At 41.8% G+C, this 20,077-nt stretch overlaps 1 protein-coding gene across 1 annotated transcript in view; it reads left to right on the top strand.

Moving 5' to 3' along the window:
- The window catches only part of frem2b (FRAS1 related extracellular matrix 2b), a 53,202-nt gene extending 33,469 nt beyond the window's left edge, over nucleotides 1-19,733 (top strand). The window contains exons 7-24 of the mRNA XM_056441066.1: nucleotides 6,617-6,766; nucleotides 8,233-8,442; nucleotides 8,558-8,755; nucleotides 8,842-9,006; nucleotides 9,314-9,496; nucleotides 9,587-9,717; nucleotides 9,810-9,965; nucleotides 10,212-10,515; nucleotides 10,704-10,835; nucleotides 11,058-11,389; nucleotides 13,556-13,748; nucleotides 13,869-13,973; nucleotides 14,207-14,334; nucleotides 14,411-14,545; nucleotides 15,736-15,862; nucleotides 16,435-16,622; nucleotides 16,709-16,855; nucleotides 17,456-19,733. Of these exons, the coding sequence (XP_056297041.1) occupies nucleotides 6,617-6,766; nucleotides 8,233-8,442; nucleotides 8,558-8,755; nucleotides 8,842-9,006; nucleotides 9,314-9,496; nucleotides 9,587-9,717; nucleotides 9,810-9,965; nucleotides 10,212-10,515; nucleotides 10,704-10,835; nucleotides 11,058-11,389; nucleotides 13,556-13,748; nucleotides 13,869-13,973; nucleotides 14,207-14,334; nucleotides 14,411-14,545; nucleotides 15,736-15,862; nucleotides 16,435-16,622; nucleotides 16,709-16,855; nucleotides 17,456-17,956 (3,485 nt within the window). The 3' untranslated portion in view covers nucleotides 17,957-19,733. The remainder of the gene's footprint in view (nucleotides 1-6,616; nucleotides 6,767-8,232; nucleotides 8,443-8,557; nucleotides 8,756-8,841; nucleotides 9,007-9,313; nucleotides 9,497-9,586; nucleotides 9,718-9,809; nucleotides 9,966-10,211; nucleotides 10,516-10,703; nucleotides 10,836-11,057; nucleotides 11,390-13,555; nucleotides 13,749-13,868; nucleotides 13,974-14,206; nucleotides 14,335-14,410; nucleotides 14,546-15,735; nucleotides 15,863-16,434; nucleotides 16,623-16,708; nucleotides 16,856-17,455) is intronic.
- The last annotated feature ends 344 nt before the right edge of the window (nucleotides 19,734-20,077 follow it).

Here is a 20,077-nt window from a genome sequence, read left to right as displayed (position 1 = left end):
TAAGATGACAGTTGCTGAAATCACATCCATTCATGAAACTCTCCAGTGCTTTAGCAAGTATTCAGACAACAACCATGAACCTGTGCTGAGGAGGTCTTGTCTTTGAGGTTACTGGAGCAGCAGTTTTCAGAATGTGGAACAGGTCATTCTCCTCCTCTACTCCCCTGGACCTCAAAGTGCACACACTTCAAGTGGATTTGAGCAGCCTGAGGAAAGAGGAGGTTACGTGGCTGGAATGTTTTCTTACTGTAGCACCATCCAGTGTAACATAAGAGAGAGAGTACAGGGCCTTTTGACCTCCACTGCGCCTGGGTATTGACTCCTGTCTGCCAAGGCAGCTCTGAGACACACAGGCTTTTAATGGGACGTCCACCGGTGGGTCCTTACGGCACTCAGCGTGCCTCACAGGCTTCAGGTAGAATTTATCCCTACAAGCATTACATTTCCACAGTGTCACTGTCTTTATGGACGACTCAGACTCTAACAAGACATGTCTTTACAACTGGCAGAGAGCTCATTGATTGGAGACGTTATCGATTAATGTGTTACTATAAATGTCTGACTCGGTCACATCCTGTTGTTTGCATTTCTATTTGGGTTGAGGGTCAAAGCTGTTTGTCAATACAGGGGACTGACACATAAAGTAGATTAGATAAGTCAACTGGAAGATTGCATTGGAATTGGTCTCAGATGAACAAAGGCAAAGGGTTATTAATTGCTTCAGAAAGTACCTTTTTACTGAGGCAGTCTCCTGTTTCTGATAAATATTATCTTCATGTTCATGCAATACTGTTTTTTCATAGTGTGGGAAGGAAAACTCTATTTCCATGATTGCCCCTGCATGGTTTATTGAGAATCAGAATCAGTCTGCAACTGTTATAAACAATGACTTGCATGAGTAATCACATTTGTGTTGCTTGGAAAGTCAATTCATTATGAAATAAACGAACCAATGTTCTCGCTCTGCTTATTGAAGATTTCTTGGCATGCATTTGCTTAAATTAGGTATGGTCTGGCTCTGTGTATTATCACACAGAAACAGGAGAAAAGAAGACTCAGTGCATTTTAGGATTAACTTGACTTGGACAGTCAACCAGCATCAACAGTCTGTTCCCAGGTTTATTCCTGCTTTCCTTGTCTGTAATCATGTTTCCTTTGGCTCTGGCTCCGTCGGGGTGTCTGAGTGACAATCAAAATCTCCTCATTCATATCAGTTGTCAGAAAGCTCCGGTGCTCCATACGACATGATTGTAAAGGCCAGAATACATCCTGCGTTCGTGAAACCATTCTCTGTGTAGATTTTATTGTTATGTCAAATTAGGATTTTTACTGTTGTCAAGACATTGAGAGAAACGATGCCTGAAGCTCCTCTGTCCGACAGTTTGGCTCCTTACTCACACCTTCACGCACACACACACACAGAATGTAGGTAAAATGTGCGCAACAGCACCTCCAAAGTATAATTTAGTTGCTGGAGGTGTTTAGGTTGCCTGCATCCAATGAATAAATGGAACGTGAAGAGCGGGGGAGAAATACGCTGGTGTCAAGGCTTCATATCTCCCTGAAGGAGGTGATAATGAAATGGCTTGACTACTGATGGTGAAGTAAATGATGAATAGCTCTGAGGCAAGCATAACAAGACTAATCTTCTGTCTGGAAGGGTAGAAAGGCAGCAGAAAATTAATCTACCACTCCTAAATTCAGCTATCCGGTTTTGGTATTAGATTTAAGTACAAACTCCTTGTTCCTAAGTCCTCTCCAGTATATATGGAAGGGAGGCAAACGGGGGCATCTCATTCTTCTTCGTCATCCCTCTTGCTGCAGTAGCTGTGCACTGGGTGTACATGGAAGGAAGGGGTTGGTGCTTGGCCGAGCACCTGTCCATGCTGGGGCTCCCCAGGAGGGCTTTCAGCAGCGACACCGAGCCGTGGGCTCATAGTTCTTAGAAAACATACTCTTCTGATATACGCAGAAATGCACGTCAGCAATGTCTTCTTTTCTAGCCGGCAAACCAGTGTAGCACAATATGATGAAATTAGAAGCCACAGGGCACCGATGTGTGTCCTCCCTGCTCCGTGCAAACACACATTGGCCACTGGCGTCGGTACAAGCACCTGCAAGAGGCCACACAAGTACAGTGGGAGGTGGAGGTGGTGTGATGTTAGTCTGACTATACATGGGAATCTAAATTGAGAATGTTGATAGTTTTTTTTTCTCAATGAAATTAACTCAATATTGCTGCAATAATAGCCAGTGTTGTAGAAACTGGGTTATGGAAGAGAAGGCATCTTCTCTTTCCAACCAACACATTAATTTCACCAAAGAGCACAAATCCACCTGCAGAGAACGAGTGATTAAAACCAGCTTGGTATGAAATGAAAACCAGCAGACTTCCATGGCACAGGAATTGATAGTTTTGCCTCTGAAGGAACTTTGTTGGCAACTAATATCAGACACAAAGTGTAACCAAATTCAAGAAAATTCCACTGGGTGGTTTATCATTTACATATTTGGGTCAACAAGAAACTCATTAAAAAAAAAGGGTGATCTTCAATCATTGCTTGCTGCATTGCTGTATTTTGTGTACATATCAGTTGAGAAACATTTACAACTAAAATAATCATTTGAAAATGTAAACTTTTCAGTTAATCCAAATGACAAATAATAAGTACTTCATCACAATTATGCAAAATATCTTGCAGTTTTGCTTATTGATTTATTTCATTTCTAGCAATAATCTATTATGATCAGATATATTAATGGGATTGTTACCTTGGTATATTAGACATTTTATCATCGCATGTTGTGATGTCGCCTTCCACGATGCAATTGCTATACTGAGCATGCAAGAGGAAATACAGGTTGTTAACATCCTGTGGGCATCAAGGTGGTGTGTAGTAACAGAGACCCATGCAATGTCATTTTTCCAACTGCTGTGCTCCCGGCCTGTCAGGGCCTACAACAAACACATTTGTCAGTCTACGAGGGTGCAAAGGTCGTGAGGGATCATTGTCTGCTTGCTGCACTTTCGATCCCTGCTGGTTGTTCAGGTTGTCTCTCAGACGTGTTAGATTACCAAGAAGCCTCAGACCCTGAAGGGCTCTGAAAGCCTCAGGTCCTCTGTGTCACCTGGTTAGTGGGGATTTAATGAATTCAAAATTAGTTTGGAAATATGCACGATGAGTGGGAGGAATGTATTTTAAAAGGCGCCAAACAGGTCATCGCGCTTTGGGCCCACTACTTGGTTAATAGACACTCAGATGTAGAAGTGGCTAATGTCAGAAACAACTAAAGTGGAGAGGACAGAGGTGAAAAAAACACTTACAAATCAACCTTTAAACCCCCCAAAAAATAAATGAGCAAGAATCAATCAAAATATGAAGCTCAAAACTCCAAATAACAAGTAACAGCCCGACAAGACTAAACAGAATTAATATGACCGCAGAATGCAATTTCGAACGAAACAATGAACAAGCGAGGTACACATTGACATGGTTAATAAAAACAGGAAAAACATTTGGTAATTAGTGGGAAACTATTTGCTAAAGTGATTGTTGTTTTATATTACTGATAGAGATCGAAACACACAGCATAATAGCATTTCACATACTTGTTTCTGCCCTCTTCTCAACATCACACAAACACACACGCATATACACACACAGACACATTGATATACACACACACACACACACACACACAACCAACTAATGTACAAATAGATACTATACGATGGAGCTGCTGTGTAAAATGTGTTTTTGACCAAGCTTATTGCTAATGTTGACAGTTGGCTACTGTTTAAAACAGGGACATGAATTATGTTTCCTTTTTTTTCTGTACAAAAGGTAAATTGTCTGGCAACTTGCAAGACTGTAACGTTTACAAGCTGTCCAGGCATTTTACACTATGGACAGCTGCTATCCTCAAAATACCTGAGGACCAGACCATCTGCACATAAACTTTTCAGTTTCCACTCTTGGCTGCTGTGGCTTGTCTTTTCTTGCAGAGATAATTACTATTTGATATAGTTTCTGCATCCGGGGAAATATTTGGATGGTTGGGGCTGTAAGACATAAGAATGCTTGTACAGCAGGACTTCCCGTGTGTATTTATGGTCATGTGTCAGTTGCCTGTAAATTTCGCTTGGGTTCTAAAGGTATGATTAGGAGCTGTTTTAAAGATGGGCGGGTGCTGTGCGTGTGCAGTATATCCTGGATGGGCCTGAATCAAGGGGAACACACTCACCCTGTCATTATGTCTCACCTGGATTCCCATTCATTCTGATATAAACAGATGTCCAAAGTACTTAAGCAGAGACCCCTCAACATTTAAATGTTTCTCACAGTCGTCAACAATTAAAGTTGTATCTTATTCTGTGTTGAGTATTTTGAGTATTTTTTCTCCTTTTGCTGTTGGACAGAGATTTGTCGAGCACACAGTGGGCAGACGGACATTTTATAGGGCTCAATTGAATCTCACCATTAGAGAAGCCACTTAGCGCTGTGGGAATGTCATGCAAAGTTCAAGTCGAATCAAGCAGTCAGTGGGAGTGCAACAGTCCCCTTAGGGATGCTTGTGTCTCCTTTGTGCTCCATATTTTATGATATGATCACACATATGCCACAGGAAGAAATTTTATTATTTGTATGCCTTTGTTATCCTGGCATATTGCACAATAACATTTACTCACACAATGACGATACGTAAGGCTCTCTCATTTCTGATTTTATTTTTTTATTTTTTTATTTCTAAGAAAGAGATCATATGGTTAAGCAACCATGAATGACAATTCTAGAAACACGTATGTAATAACTGTGTTGAATCGGTTAAATACATTGGTTTTTTTAACAAATGAAAGTTTATACACCTTGCATAATTTTACACAATAGGCAGGTGTAAATCTGGATCATCTTCACTTACATCCAGATAGCCTTACATGTGCTGTGTGGCATGGAATGATGCTGCTGGCTGGGTTCACCTTTCAGCTAATGGGCCGTTGCCCTTTGAAGCTCACTGTTTGTCTGCTTCACAAACCTTATCTGATTACTGGACTAGTACAGGACCCAAGTTCCTGGCTGCCAACCTAGTAGATCGTATTACCCCTCCTGTTGTGGACCCTGTGCAGGCAGCCAAAACCATCTTTGTTTGGTTTCCCTGTGGGGAGAAATGTTGGCAGCTGCAAGCCTCTTGATGCAGCACTCATTGTCCTGACTGTGCTCTCAGGACAGATTAAAGCCCAAAAGTTTGCTGTCCTTTGCTTGCTCTTAGATGAAATAGTAGTTCAACCACAGAGATGGCTCCTCTGAGAACCACAAATCCCAAGGCCTTGCCTTAAAAGACTATTTCCCTTTTAGAACGTGCCTTATCTTGTTAATATTGAGCTGTTACTGGCAATGAACACAGCCTCAAAATGTGTAATATCATCTGAGACTCAGATTACTTTAAAGACTAATAATATACTGCTAAATAATAAACTGATTTTTCTTGATCTCTAATTGTGCCTTGCAGCATTACTGGCAGTTAATCTATTTTTTCGTGTTTGTATTTTTGTTTCATGAGATATCATAATCGTCATGCAGTTACAACAGTATGGATATGTTTTTGTTCACAGTATTTATAGCCCAGTTCTACATCCCCACACTCGTTTCTGCCTCATACTGTGTGATGAGAAACAGCTACGTATCGTTTTGGAGGTGCACAATTGTCATGGAAACCACAACTCTGCCCGTGGCTATCGTCAGTCACTTAATGTATTCATTATTTGGTCACAGTTGCTTTCAAAAGCACACGCTTTTTAGTGCTCAGTGGTGGCGTGTTCACATAGTAATCCTAATAATGATGTATTTGATAAATCATAAGAATGAATGCATTTCATGGATTGGTTTCAGCTCGTGGGTGCTCTGGTTATTTCTCTTTTGTCCTCATCGACTCTGACTGACTCCCTGCAGTTTAAGTCCATAAATAAGTCTCTCTATAATAGCAGTTCTTACAATGTAGGAGCTGACTGCATATGAAGAGTGACTGTACCAAACAGTTTCAAACAGCATGAAATGAGAAAAAATAAACTCTGAACGGGTTAAATAGAATAACAGTGGGTGAGTTTGGCTACAGAGGAATCTCAGTTCATAGAAACACTAATTGCAGTCAGGCAGGCCTGGGCTGGCACATTGAGCTCTACATCCCCCAGACCTCCTGTCAGGCCTCCTGTCAGGCCTCCTGTCTGCCTCTCAGACCCATCACTATCAAAGTCAGCCCCACCACTAGCCTCATCCACAACAAAACCAGGACATTCTGCCTTCAGGTTGGGTTTTCCCTTTTAGGACTTGAGTGAAAACAAATTTAGAAATCCCCCCCCCCCCCCCGAAAAACATAATTCCAGGAAGTTAGAAAGTGGACAATTACAGGGTTGACTACCTGCTAGTGTTTCAATTTAAATGTTCCCTCAAGTTCTCCTGTAATCAGAGGCACGTTATGCTAGCTTTTACAGATTCAGCTCAACAATTACAACAGGCATTTGTGTTTCCTGTTGTGGAACAGCTTAAAGATGAATATGGATTACATCCTACTTTGTGCTTTGCCTCATTTCCTTCATTCCTTCATCTGTTGTTCTTCCCAGCTCCCATCTTCTACTTCGGCAACACAGACTACCACGTGGATGAGAGCGATGGCTTTGTGGAGGTGCAGGTATGGAGGACGGGGACTGATCTCTCCAAAGGAGGAACCGTCACAGTGCGCTCCAGAAAGACAGATCCTGTCTCAGCTGAGGGTACGTGTTCCTGCGAGGCACCTTTCCCTGACAGCTTTAGCTAGTTAGTGCTTACAGAAATGTAAGCCGCAGAAAGCAATAGACTTAAGTCATCGCCCTGTCACTTTATGTTTTCCTGAGATCTAGAGTCAATGGTGATGTTAAAGCTGGATATGTTGGGTGGATGACCTGTGGAATGTAAACATTGTTGTAGGTGAGAGGGAGAGAAGTCATAGCTTTTTTCTGTTGGGCCCTTGGCTCAAGGTTAGAGTCTTAGAGTCCAAAGTGTGTGGATATATATATATATATATATATACATATATATATATATAATGCTTTGGACACGCTAAGTCAGGTCGCTATGTCTTTTCCGACAGCCTCTATTATGTCAGGCAGTCTTCTCCTTGCACAGATTCTCAACATCTCTGCCTATGCCTGCATTATAACTGTAACAACTAGAACGGGCACTCGGTAGAGCGCATACCTTCGCATATCACAAGATTGGGCATTGAATTATGAACATTTTGGCATTAGTTGCATGCCAATTGGACAAAAATGTATCGTGCTATGGTAAAAAAAAGATGTTGACCTTTCCATGACCTTGACCTTGACCTTTGACCCGATTGATCCCAAAATCTAATCAAATGGTCCCCGGATAATAACCAATCATCCCACCAAATTCCATGTGATTCAAGAAGATTTGACCTGTTCATGACCTTTGACCTTGACCTTTGACCCGATCGATCCCAAAATCTAATCAACTGGTCCCCGGATAATAAACAATCATCCCACCAAATTTCATGCGATTCGGTTCAATACTTTTTGAGTTCTGCGAAAGATTTTGACCTGTTCATGACCTTTGACATTTGACCTTTGACCCGATCGATCCCAAAATCTAATCAACTGGTCCCCGAATAATAAACAATCATCCCACCAAATTTCATGCGATTCAGTTCAATACTTTTTGAGTTTTGCGAATAACACGCATACAAATAAATAAAGAAATAAATAAATACACGGCGATCAAAACATAACCTTCCGGCATTTTCAATGCGAAGGTAATGACAAGCATCTAATCATATGCAGCATTGTAGAAAAGCAAGCCCACACTTATGCACATGGGTCATAAGTACAGCGGGCAAAGGGTGAGCTTTCAATACTCAGATGCTTCAAAGAATAGCTAATGTATAACCTGTTTCCCACGGAGAGATATCCAGTTTCTTGCAGCTCTCCTTTAATCATGCAACAAATTCCAACTGTTCATGCCTGTTGACCACGAGATAGAAAGCGTCATTTTGTCAGCACACAGGGTATATATCCTTTCATCTTACTCGCTGCCTGACATCGAGAAATGAATTTTGAAGTAACATGAGTACTGCTGGTTATAATAAGATCAAGTGCTGGAGTCCATTTGTATGATCGTCACTATAGCCCATAAGCACTATGTTCTTTGAAACATTCCTGACCTATATTGTGTTGTGGAGCAGCTGGTGTGGATTACGTTGGAATCAGCCGGAATCTGGATTTTGCACCGGGGGTCACCATGCAGATATTTCGTGTGACCATCCTGGATGACCTGGGTCAGCCGGTGCTGGAGGGGCTAGAGAAGTTTGAACTGGTCCTTCGTATGCCTATGAATGGGATACTCGGAGAGCCGAGTAAGGCTACCATCCTCATCAACGACTCGATTTCAGACCGTAAGTGACAGTCTTGATTGTAATTCTTATGAATTTCAATGGTTGCACTTAGTAAAGTATGATTATTTATGTTATGTATCAGTATTTCTGATCATGTTTGGTTGTGTTGTTCCAGTGCCCAAGGTGCAGTTCCGTGATGCCGTGTATGTAGGCAATGAGAACTCAGGGCAGATCTCAGCTACTGTTTACCGAAGTGGAGATATCAGCTACAAGTCCACAGTTCGCTGTTACAGCAGGCAGGGGACCGCCCAGGTCATGATGGACTTTAATGAGAGACCCAACACAGATGGTTCCATCATCACCTTCTTACCAGGTAGAGGAGTAAAACCTAACACACATCTCTGTCCAATCTATGAACAGGACATATGCAGTCACTTAATATCTTTTCCCTTTTTCCAGGAGAGATTGAAAAGCCATGTGTACTGGTTCTAGTTGATGACACAGAACATGAGGAAGAAGAGGAGCTCCGACTTGTGTTGGGAAGCCCCAAAAGTGAATCTCCATTTGGAGCATCTGTTGGAGGGCAGAATGAAACACTCGTCAAGATAAAAGACGATGCAGACAGTAAGAATGCTTTGTTTTGTTGTCACACGTTGCTCCTTAGAATGGGTTCTGTTTAAATGCCGCCATTTGCAGAATATTTAACATTATTGAAATCATCTTAATGGCATGAATTTAGTTTGTGAAAAATGAGACACATTGTTTAGTCTGTGTGTTGCTGTTTGCCCACATCTACCATAGTGTCTGTTTTGATATTACAGTTGGGGCAACAGATTCAGAAAGTTGCACACAGGGACATTAATATGTGTTATGCTGTATTGTTACTCAAAGTTTACAAGCATGATTGAAACTATATTTCATGCTTTCTCAGAGGCAATTATTAGGTTTGGAGAGACCAAATTTAGTGTGAATGAGCCAAAGGAAAGTGGCCAAGTTTCTGTGGTGAAGATCCCAGTGCTGCGTGTTGGAGACACCTCTAAAGTCTCTGTTGTCCGAGTTCACACCAAGGATGGATCTGCTACGTCTGGGGAGGACTACCATCCCATATCTGAGGGTAAATAACACCGCATGGCACTTTGATCAGAACACAATTGATTTGAGATTTGCGATGAAAATATTTTTCAAACCTCTTCTTCCACTGCAGAAATTAAGTTCAAATATGGTGACACCCAGCACTATGTGGAGGTGGAGATTTTATATGACAGTGTCAGAGAAATGAGGGAGGCGTTCACTGTGCACCTAAAGCCCGATGAGAACATGGTGGCAGAGACAACGGTGAAAATAAAGTTAAATTAACATGTGATTAACTGTCAAGTGTGTAGTTTCCCTCTACATCCTCTTAATTGTCCTTGCTTGTCAATCAACAGATGAGCAAAGCTATAATCTATATCGAGGAGACCAACAGCATGGCGGATGTGACCTTCCCCTCGGTGCCCAGAGTGGTTTCCCTGTTGCATTACGATGACATCGACAGGACGAGGGACTCTCCCCCTGTGGCCGGATACCCTGTCATTTGTGTCACTGTATGTTCCAACTGCAATGAATACTTAGTGGCGTACCTTTCAGTAATTTACTCTGCTCATAACTCATTCAGCAAGACTCTCTGTCAGTGCCGTAACAGGTAAATACTGTTAATGAGGTAGTATTTAGCAAATGTGTCCACGTATCAGCTACCTGGAGGGCTCATCGGGAGTATACAGTAATTACTTTGGCTGCTACAGGGATTGTCGGGTGAATTTTACTCAAGCATTTCTTCTTTCCCTTTCCAGGCCTGTAATCCCAAGTACCCAGACTATGACAAAACAGGCTCAATCTGTGTAAGCGAGAACATCAACAACACCCTAACGCGGTATCGTTGGCTCATAAGCGCCCCAACCAGCCAAGATGGTGTCACGAGTCCTATGAGGGAAGTAGACTTTGACACCTTCTTCACCTCCTCCAAGCTCATCACTCTGGATTCAGTCTACTTTCAAGCTGGTTCTAGGGTCCAGTGTGCCGCAAGGGGCGTGAACTCTAACAGGGATGAGGGTCTGGAGCTCAGTAGCCCCATAGTGTCCATCAGCATGGACGAGGGTGAGTGCAGCTCATTCTCTCGCTTGAAATGCTTCGTCGTTCTTTAATGGAACCGATTCCACGTGATTAGAAGTCGCTCGCTGCATTTTGCTCTCCCGCTGCAGTACTTACTGTCCATAATTTCCTGTCGACGATTGTTTGGAAAACAAAAAGCGTCCGATGTTTGTTTGTGTATGGCTTGGTTGCAGGAATGTGCCAGCCTCGAGTTGCAGGCACAGTCGGGGCGGAGCCCTTCACTGCCAAGCTGCGGTACACTGGAACAGAAGAAACAGAACACCCCAACCTCATCAAACTAACTGTGACCATGCCCCACATTGATGGTAAGAACAGGAGAATGCATGTTTAAATGTTCATCGGTGAACATATCGATCAGAAGTAGGTTGTTGGTTTTGAAACCCTTCTCGAGCTGGAAAAAGCTTTGTTCATTGTGTCACTCATCAACCAGTTTTTTAAATCGCAGGCTACTTTAGTTTTTCCTACTTTGTGAATCGTACATGCATATGCTTCCACTCTCTGACCGCTCTATGTGTATCCTCTCTCAGGCATGTTACCTGTCGTGTCAACCCGAGCCCTGTCCAACTTTGAGCTCACGCTGAGCCCAGACGGTACCCGTGTTGGCAACCATCGCTGCTCCAATTTGTTGGACCACGCTGAGGTCAAGACCCGCTACGGCTTCCTTACTGAAGCCACTAGAAATCCAGAAGTGATCGGCGAGACATCCTCTTACCAATACAGCACTTCCCTCAGGGGATCCAGCACACTGCGATTCTACAGAAACCTCAACTTGGAAGCTTGTTTGTGGGAATTCACCAGCTACTATGACATGTCTGAGCTGCTCAGTGACTGTGGAGGCAACATTGGGACTGATGGACAGGTAAAGCAGCCCCACCTTTGAGCTTCAACTCACCTCTGACCCCTTTTATCATCCCTAGACATGAGAAGCAAGGAGTCGGTTCAATAAAGCAGAGGACCCCCTTGAAGATAGGAATGTGGATTTAGCAGTCACTGGTCTATTCCAAGTCTTGTCCATTTTCATTGAAAGAAACTCCTGGATTTCTAAATAATAATTTAGAGGCATATTAAAACTCTGCATGCCTGCTTGGTTTTCCCTAAGATCCTAAAGTAAATACTAGCTTGTGGAGAAGTCATCCATTATCGTCTGGAGACCCATGTTAACCTCTATGGTAATGACTAACCAGACACTCTGCTCCCTTCACCTTCTGGTGAGACCGGTTATTTATCTTCTCAAAGTGGCGAGTCGATAGCCAGCAGCCTCATAAAAGTCTGTGTTCATCTGCATTGCTATGTGTGCAATGTGCTCTTTGGAGCAGCAGCTGGTTTATGTGGAGCTGGAAGGAGGAAATATAAAAGCCTCCTGTGTTCTCCTGGCGCACCCGCAAACCTTAACATTTACATTCACCTTGGAAACCTCCAGTTGGTTGACTTTCAGTTAATTAAGGTCAAGTGTTGATAAAGAAAGGCAGTGCATGAGGACATCATACTCCCCTCCGTACTGAGGATTACTAATTAAATCCCTCCAGCACTCGCAAATATATTATGGGAGTTTCTCATTTTACATTGCTTCAGGTTTATTTAATAACAAAGGCATCACCCATGGGATAACAGCCTCTCTCTACAAGTGGAACGCCGTTGCCTGTAGCCACATGATGTAAATGAGAACGTGGCAGTAATAAACATGTTTTGACAAGTAAGCAGACTGCCGTTGGTCATAAAAATGTTACCTTACGGTTAAATCCATACCCCACACACTTTGCATTAAATTAGTGACCGCACTAATCAGAGGTAATCCAATATTTTGTATAATAAATAACAAAGAAAGATGAATGGTTTTGCCTGCCGAAAACACGTTTAGCAACACAACCTCTGTTCTTGTGGAGACATACAGGGCTTGTACAGCTTGTGTTGCTATGGTTACTAAACAGAGCACACAGCGGTATGTAGATGCATCACCAGTTCAGTTTCAAGATATTTTAGGCTGGATCAATGGGAAAATAAACTGTCTTTTGTTTGTGCTCCTCTAAGTGGGAAGAAAGTCTGAGCAGCGACTGTGCAAGCCGAGGGCAGTGTCGTGTCACAGTGTAGGGCTTAGTGTCCAGCTTAACAAGACCATAAGAATCTATTAAGGCCCAGCAGAATGTGTCAGAAGGCCATTCTGCAAATCATCTGCGTGAGCTCTCAGCGCCCGGAGGCGGAGGCACGTTTCCACATGAACACAGAGCCAGTGCGGGCAGGTACCTCTCACAGGTCAGAGGAGAGTGCAGATACCAGAGAGCACTCCCTCTGAGGACTTTCACCACTTGGAATCCTTTGACCATTTTAGGACGGCTCTTTTAGAGAGGGGAAGTTTGGAGCAATCCAATACCCCCAACCAATGTAAATGCAGTGCAATCGGTTTTCTAATGGAAACGTGAAAAGCTCTTGAAATGTTTTCAATGAATTGAGTTGAATGATACACATTGCAGTATTTCATCTGTGGTTAGAGTCAATGACCACTTAGGGAATACATTCGATCTTACAGCGATAAAACATCAAGTGAATTTACCGAAGCCTACTTGAATTTCACATTCCAGCCATGATTTCAAAGGAAAGTATTCTTTAAATTCACTAACACATTCATTGCCATGTCTGATCAATAAACGGACTGTCTGAAGCAGTATTCAGAGCAGAAAATGTTGTTCATCATCTCTAGAGGTATTATAAGTGCACTTTATTCAGGGGGTTTTGATGTTTTTCTCCCGATACCTCAATAGCAGGGGTCGGTTGTAGCTCAGTGGGGAAAGTGGTCGCCGCGTTCGATCCCCGCTCTCCCTGCTAGTTGCATGTTGAAGTGTCCTTGAGCAAGACACTGATCCCCCAGTTGCTCCCCGGGGGCTTCACTGCAGCCCACTGCTTAATAACTAAGGAGGGGTCAAATGCAGAGAAGAATTTCAATAAAGGACATATTATTATTATTATTATTAATATGTGAAGTGTGATTGAAATCATTTGCTCTGAAACTAAATGTTTGTTTCCACTGCAGGTGTTGAATCTGGTCCAGTCCTATGTGACGCTACGCGTACCGCTCCATGTGTCCTATGTCTTCCATTCCCCTGTGGGAGCAGGAGGATGGCAGCACTTTGATTTACAGTCAGAGCTCAGGCTCACTTTTGTTTACGACACTGCCATCTTATGGCGGGATGGTGTAGGTAGCCCACCGGAGGCCGAACTACAAGGTAAGACTTTAGCAGTAGTGTGCGATATAAAATTGAGGACTACTTAAATTGTGTCAGCCTAATGTGGGAATGTAAATAAGAGGCCAAATTAAAATGGTGATCTGTGATCTGTCCTTGTAGGTGCCCTGTACCCAACCAGCATGCGTATAAATGGCCAGGGACAGCTAGTAGTGAACTTCCGCACGGAGGCTCGATTCAGAGGCCTGTTTGTGTTTGCACATCCAGGTACAGTACGTCATATACATGTACAGGAGCTTTTAACAGCATACATTGGATGTGATTACTGTAAAAGATGCTTCTTTATAGTTTAAATTAAACTTCATGGCTTTTAACAGTTGACCACCTCTTTTTATATCACATTTATAATTAGTCTAAATTTGTCTTTTTTTCTTTTCGAAATATTTGAATTTTCGACTGAGAATTCTGCAAATACTTTAGTTGATGTATTTTTTCATCAGCTTCACCACTGACCTCCATGGTCATGTGTCCCGACCACCCTGGTTTGACCTTTAACCTCAGTCTTGTGAGGAATGAGCCAACCTACAATCAGCCCATCCAGCAGTGGACATTTGTTTCGGATTTTGCTGTGAGTAAACATTTTGTTCTCCAGTTTAATAGTTTGTACTCCTCATTCTTACTGTAAACATACTTTCCCTTGTCAGGTGCGTGACTACTCTGGCACGTACACAGTGAAGCTGATCACCTGCACATCCCCTCCCAGCCTGGAGTACACCATCCCTCCTGTTTGCAACCCCAGAGAGCCGCTTACCTTCGACATGGACATTCGCTTTCAGCAGGTGACCCCACCTTGTCTAAAATCAAACAGGAACAAATAAAAAAATATATTAAATAAGACAATGTAGTCAACTAAATAATGTGTTACATTTAAATATTGCCTTCCTTCTTCAGGTTAATCATCTCCAATTCAATGCCTATAGTCACAAAATTGAGAGCCACGGTGAGAAGATCAGTTTATAAGAGGAAATTGGAACAACAGAATGCACTAAAGGACACTTGAGTATATGCTTCAAGGTTGGCCCCACTCAAAATTATCCAATCCAACCAAATTGTTAGAGGATCAAAAAGTCCTCCTATCCCTTCTAGACGCCAAAATATAAATCATGAAAGGAAAATATTTCAAAAACAAACAAACAAAAACAGAGAATTTCCAGGATGTTGTATTGGGGATTGGCAGCTCTGGTCTTGTCTTGAATTTCCAGTAAATACTCCCCCCCCCCCCCCCCTCTAGACAGAAGGCTGCCCGGCTCCAACAATACTCCTCCACTTACATCCAAAAAAACATTTTCTCCACCCCAAACACTTATCTTCCCTTTGCCACACCCCCAAGTGATGGGAAAACAGATCACATGACCAGTGCATGGCAAACCAGATAAAGCCTGGGCCTATGAAACGTTGTGAAAGTTAAATCGATTATTCATTGCTTCCTGTAAGCCAAACATCTTGGCTCCTTTTCAGTAATTTTTGTCATTAACTTTCTTCCGTCTGTTTTGTATCCTTTCTCTTGAGAAATTTAAGAGGAAACTCCCTCCTGTTCACACCATCTAATGAAGTATTCATAAAACGGCAATTCTTCTCACTCATACTGACAAGAACAAATCTCTCATCAACATCTCACTTTTAATCCATGTTGCTGCCCCTGCAGTGCAATGTGTCCAGCTCCTGATGCTGATGCCAACATGTGACCCATCCACTGCATCGACACACTATCTACAATGATAATAGTAAAGCTGGCCATATTTATTCATCGCTTTGTCCATAAAATGCCAGAAATAAAAACAAAACCCCATCTAAATCCTTATTATTCTTATTCCATAACAATTATATGAAATAAAATAACATATGTTCTGGACAAAAATGGTGTGATAACTAGGATACAAAAAAAAAGTGTTCATCCTGTGCCTCTCTATTGTTACCTTATCTTGGCCTTGCTTTAAACGTGGTTCCATGTGTGTCCATGTGTCTGTAGGTGAGCGACCCTGTGCCGGCTGAGTTCAGCCTGAACACGCAGATGATCTTACTCTCGAAGCGGACGCTCTGGCTCTCAGACAGCTCCATGGGCTTCGGACAGGAGACCGACACTGCCTTCTCACAAGGTAAGGCAATAACATGCAGTCATATAATACATACTGTTCATGAAGGTTTGTTGATTAAAAAAGCCATAAAAAAACCGGGCCATAATAGTTAATGAAATTGCATGCATGGCTGTAAATGTATATCATTACCTCGGTCCTTGGAATTCCACAGATTATTCCCCAGATCAAAAGTAAATCCCTGTGTAATTAGTATTTCTGTTTATTTAGCAGAAATGTTCCCCTTTATTTCCTGCCCCAACAGCATACAATTTAAATGGAAATGAGGCCGCGATTTAGTAGAATTTCATCCACTTTCACCTCTTCTCCCAGGACCAGCTAATTACGAAAGCTTGGGTTTGATTTTTCTAAACAAGATCTTTAACGTTTTTGAAAAGTCCTTGAAGCTGTGGTCCAAGTGAGTCTGGGAAGCCCTCGTTGGCAACAATGACTTGCTGGTGTTTTAGTGTTGCTCTCACAATTGTTGTCTGAGCAAAATAAAATAAAATGAGAAATCTTCATCAGTAAAAACGTTAAATAAAAAAATCAAGGTTATGTGTAATGCAGTGATGAAACATGTATTTCTCTTCCCTCAGGGGATACGATTTACGGAAGAGTAATGGTGGATCCGGTGCAGAACCTGGGTGACTCCTTCATTTGTAACATAGAGAAAGTCTTCCTATGTACTGGCGCCGATGGGTATGTCCCGAAATACAACCCCAGCAACTTTGAGTTTGGCTGTCTGGCTGATGCCCCATCACTACTCTACAGATTCAAGATAATTGTAAGTAACAACAGTATATCTCATCATGTGCTTTGTTTCCATTCAAAACTATAAATATTCCACCCTGTGTCATCCTATCACTCCAGGACAAGGCCCAGCCAGAGACCCAGGCCCGGTCGTTTGGTAATGTAGCTTTCGATGCCTTCCTGGCAGTGGATGACCCTGGCGCTTTAGCTCTAGTAAGACAGTCTGCGTCAGATGGTTTCAGAATTGATTCCTCGGCTCTCTTCCAGGTCAGTATGATTGTCAAGTACTATAAACACGTTCAGCACACATCCTCGAATAGTCTGTGATGCATGCTAGAGGTTATTTGGTGTGTTGCCACTTATTTCTGGAATGTAACTCCCAGAGAACGAGTGTGAACTTGTGCGATCCCGGTGAGAGCAAATGGAAAGAGCAAATCAGAATAATGTGCACTGCATAAGGATCACAGAAAATGACCTACAAAAAAAAGTAACTTTTATACCTAAAACGAGAAAAATCACTTTCTTTGTGGAAACCTTATTGCAAGTGAGCAATTGTGGGTTGGCCTTTATATAGTCTCTGACCACAGGATCACAAGTGACTCAGAGCCCTCTTCCATCTGCAATCCAGATTGCTTCGCCTGGTCAGCGAGTCTGCATTTATTAACTTGTTAAAGACAAAAAGTCAGCATCAGTACTTTTCTGTTTTTAAACTTGATGGTACAGCACTGGTATGAGGTGGCATCATGGTTGGCAAGATATGCACTAATATAGAAATAATACCACAACCAACATGGGCCCATGAAGGGAAACAACATCTAATATAATAATTAGTATTATTTTTTAAATAAGTACTTTTGCATTCTCCAGGTATCTGCCGGGAGAGAGTGGTTTATTCACACCATCTATACGGTTCGTTCCCGGGACAACGCTAACCGTGGCATAGGGAAGAGAAGCCTGGAGTACCATGTGATGAGCAAGCACACAAATACCCTTCCAAAGGTTCAACATCGCACCAGAAGATCAGCCAACGGAGTGCCAGACGTAATAGACGAGATCGGTCAGACTAACAATCGTGGCACCAACATCCTTCACATCGCTCTGGACCGTAGCAGTCAGCAGAGGACGAGCCCGGAGAGGGAGATCTTCACCAAAGGGATCATCCCTCGTGAGCTCAACCAGAGAGACAACAGTGGTGACAGACTAGTGTTGATCATTGGTATCTTTGTCGGGCTGCTCCTCATGGTTCTCATCATCATCGTGGTGGTGCTGCTGGTCCGGTCCAAGCGAGAGAAGAAAGACGTACCCAAGAGCTCCAGCAGCGCAAAACCCACGATGACTCAAGCCCTCAGTGACAGCTCCGAGGTCTAACAAGCAGCTAATGATTGACAGTTTTTTTTGTTTTTTGTTTTGCAAGTGCCTCACATTTAGATAACAATTTAAGATTGTGTGTGAAGCAACACAAACTACAAGAGCTTTGATTCTTTTCCGAAATCTACTTGAAATACTACATCACTTTCCTGGCCGGGGAGTGATCCGGACACCAACTTGGGGATGGACTTTTTAAGCAGCTGTTTCAAGGCACTAGACAAGTTGTCAGCAATCACTTAACGATTTGCTTTTGATGCCACTTGATCCAAACAAAAAAGGTGTTTTTTGTTTCCAAAGGTGCTACAGAAGATGCCTCTTAACTTGAATGGCATGTGGTGTTTTACTGAGGAGATCAAGAGAAGGTGGATATGTTGCATACTGTAGTAGTTGTTACCAACAGGCTTTGCATCTTAGATCTGCTGCATCCAGACACCGCCCATAGTTTGCTTCCACTGGTTAAACCCATCTGTTCTGAAAGAGAATGGTTTGTCCTTAGATTCAGTGCGTGCCTAAGAAATGACAGAATGTTGAGGTTTTATTATGTATGTTACAGTATTGTTTGTCCTGTGTGATCAGTAAGACATCCACCTTTTTATTGTGCTCATGTTTTTGCATGCATTTATTTTTGTATTTGAGGACTGTTTGAAATTCATTTCTAAACGCTGATTTGAATGGAATTGTGACAAATGCATCAGATCTACTGAATTTCCTCCAGTTTGTTTTTTATAGTTTGTGTATTCCATGAAAAACAGTATTTATAAATGGCCAAATGTAATTGTTAAATTCCCTCTAATATTTAGTTTTTGAAACCCTGTATGATTTTAAGACCGTATTATACTAGGGATATAGGTGAAACTGTTAGTCTGTCGTATTGAATTGACTTTCAAGACAGCTGGTCTGCAATGTTCACTGTACTATAGCGAGGGTTACTCAGCCAGTATTTTAGGAACTACTTTCACTGTTGGCACAATAGGTTTGCTAATGTTTAAGTATTGACTACTGTAGCTAAGTAGAGATAGCTGGGACTCCACTGCCCTCTCACAGCAGGGCTATGTGTTGTTGATTTATTTTCAACCTTGAAAAATTGTCCAATAAGTTTAGCAGATTTCACTTAAAGGGAATGAATTGTTAAAGCCTCAGTCAAGATAATTATTGTCAGAATTGCTATCCTTTCCCTGACTGATAAGTGTTGAATGTATTTATTTATTTTTCAATACATTTCGTTCTGACACAAATCATATATCATTTTATCTCCCTTTTTTTCATTTTTTTTTCAAATTGTATAACTGTTTGTTTTTGGGATTTCAATATACAATACATTGTGCGCATCGAGAAACGTTTTTTAAAATGTGTCCAGGCGCAGGATTGCCATCAAATCGGATTACCTCGTGAATTGTATGACACTCATTTCAAAGTCATTGCTTTCTAACTGCCAGGTTTATTTGCTCTTTTTTATTGAAAACAATTCTATGCAACCTGTGATATCATACCTTCATGAAATGTGTAGCCCAAGTATGATTTTTGTCAATACACAATGTGCTTGCTTGTCTAGGTTTGACACTGTATCGTGGTTCTTTTATTCCACTCTAATGCTTTGAGTGCATTCTGACCTTTTTGTATGCACATGTATGTACATATGCATTACCTATAAATATACCATTTGGATGTTTTGGGAATGGTTATTGTTAAAAAATGCGGACTGTAGGCTATTTGCTGTAAGTATTTGTAACATAGACCAGAAGCACAGCGTGGTCTGCAAATAAATAATTTTTCAAGACATTGTATGTTTTTTTAAATATATATATATATATATATATATTATTTTTTTGGTCTCTGTGCATTTGCAATTATTCAATTCAATTCAATTCAGTTTATTTGTATAGCCCAATTTCACAAATTACAAATTTGTCTCGGAGTGCTTTACAATTATTGAGACTGATCTGACCCCATACCGGTCTGTTTATATCTCACCAAGCCGCATTGCTTATTGGAATACAGCTATTTGATTGGCTGAGTAGCATCACGTGATGTTATTTGCAACGCGTGTACATTTCGGTGTGGACCGGAAAAGCTGGTAAAACTGCGCCGGTTAAAATAATAGCGCTCTGTTAAAATGTTATA

Source organism: Pseudoliparis swirei, chromosome 20, assembly GCF_029220125.1.
Source record: "Pseudoliparis swirei isolate HS2019 ecotype Mariana Trench chromosome 20, NWPU_hadal_v1, whole genome shotgun sequence".
NCBI classification, from domain to species: Eukaryota; Metazoa; Chordata; class Actinopteri; order Perciformes; family Liparidae; genus Pseudoliparis; species Pseudoliparis swirei.
Note: the sequence above shows the minus strand (reverse complement) of the source record. Positions and strands in the feature narration are given on the sequence as shown.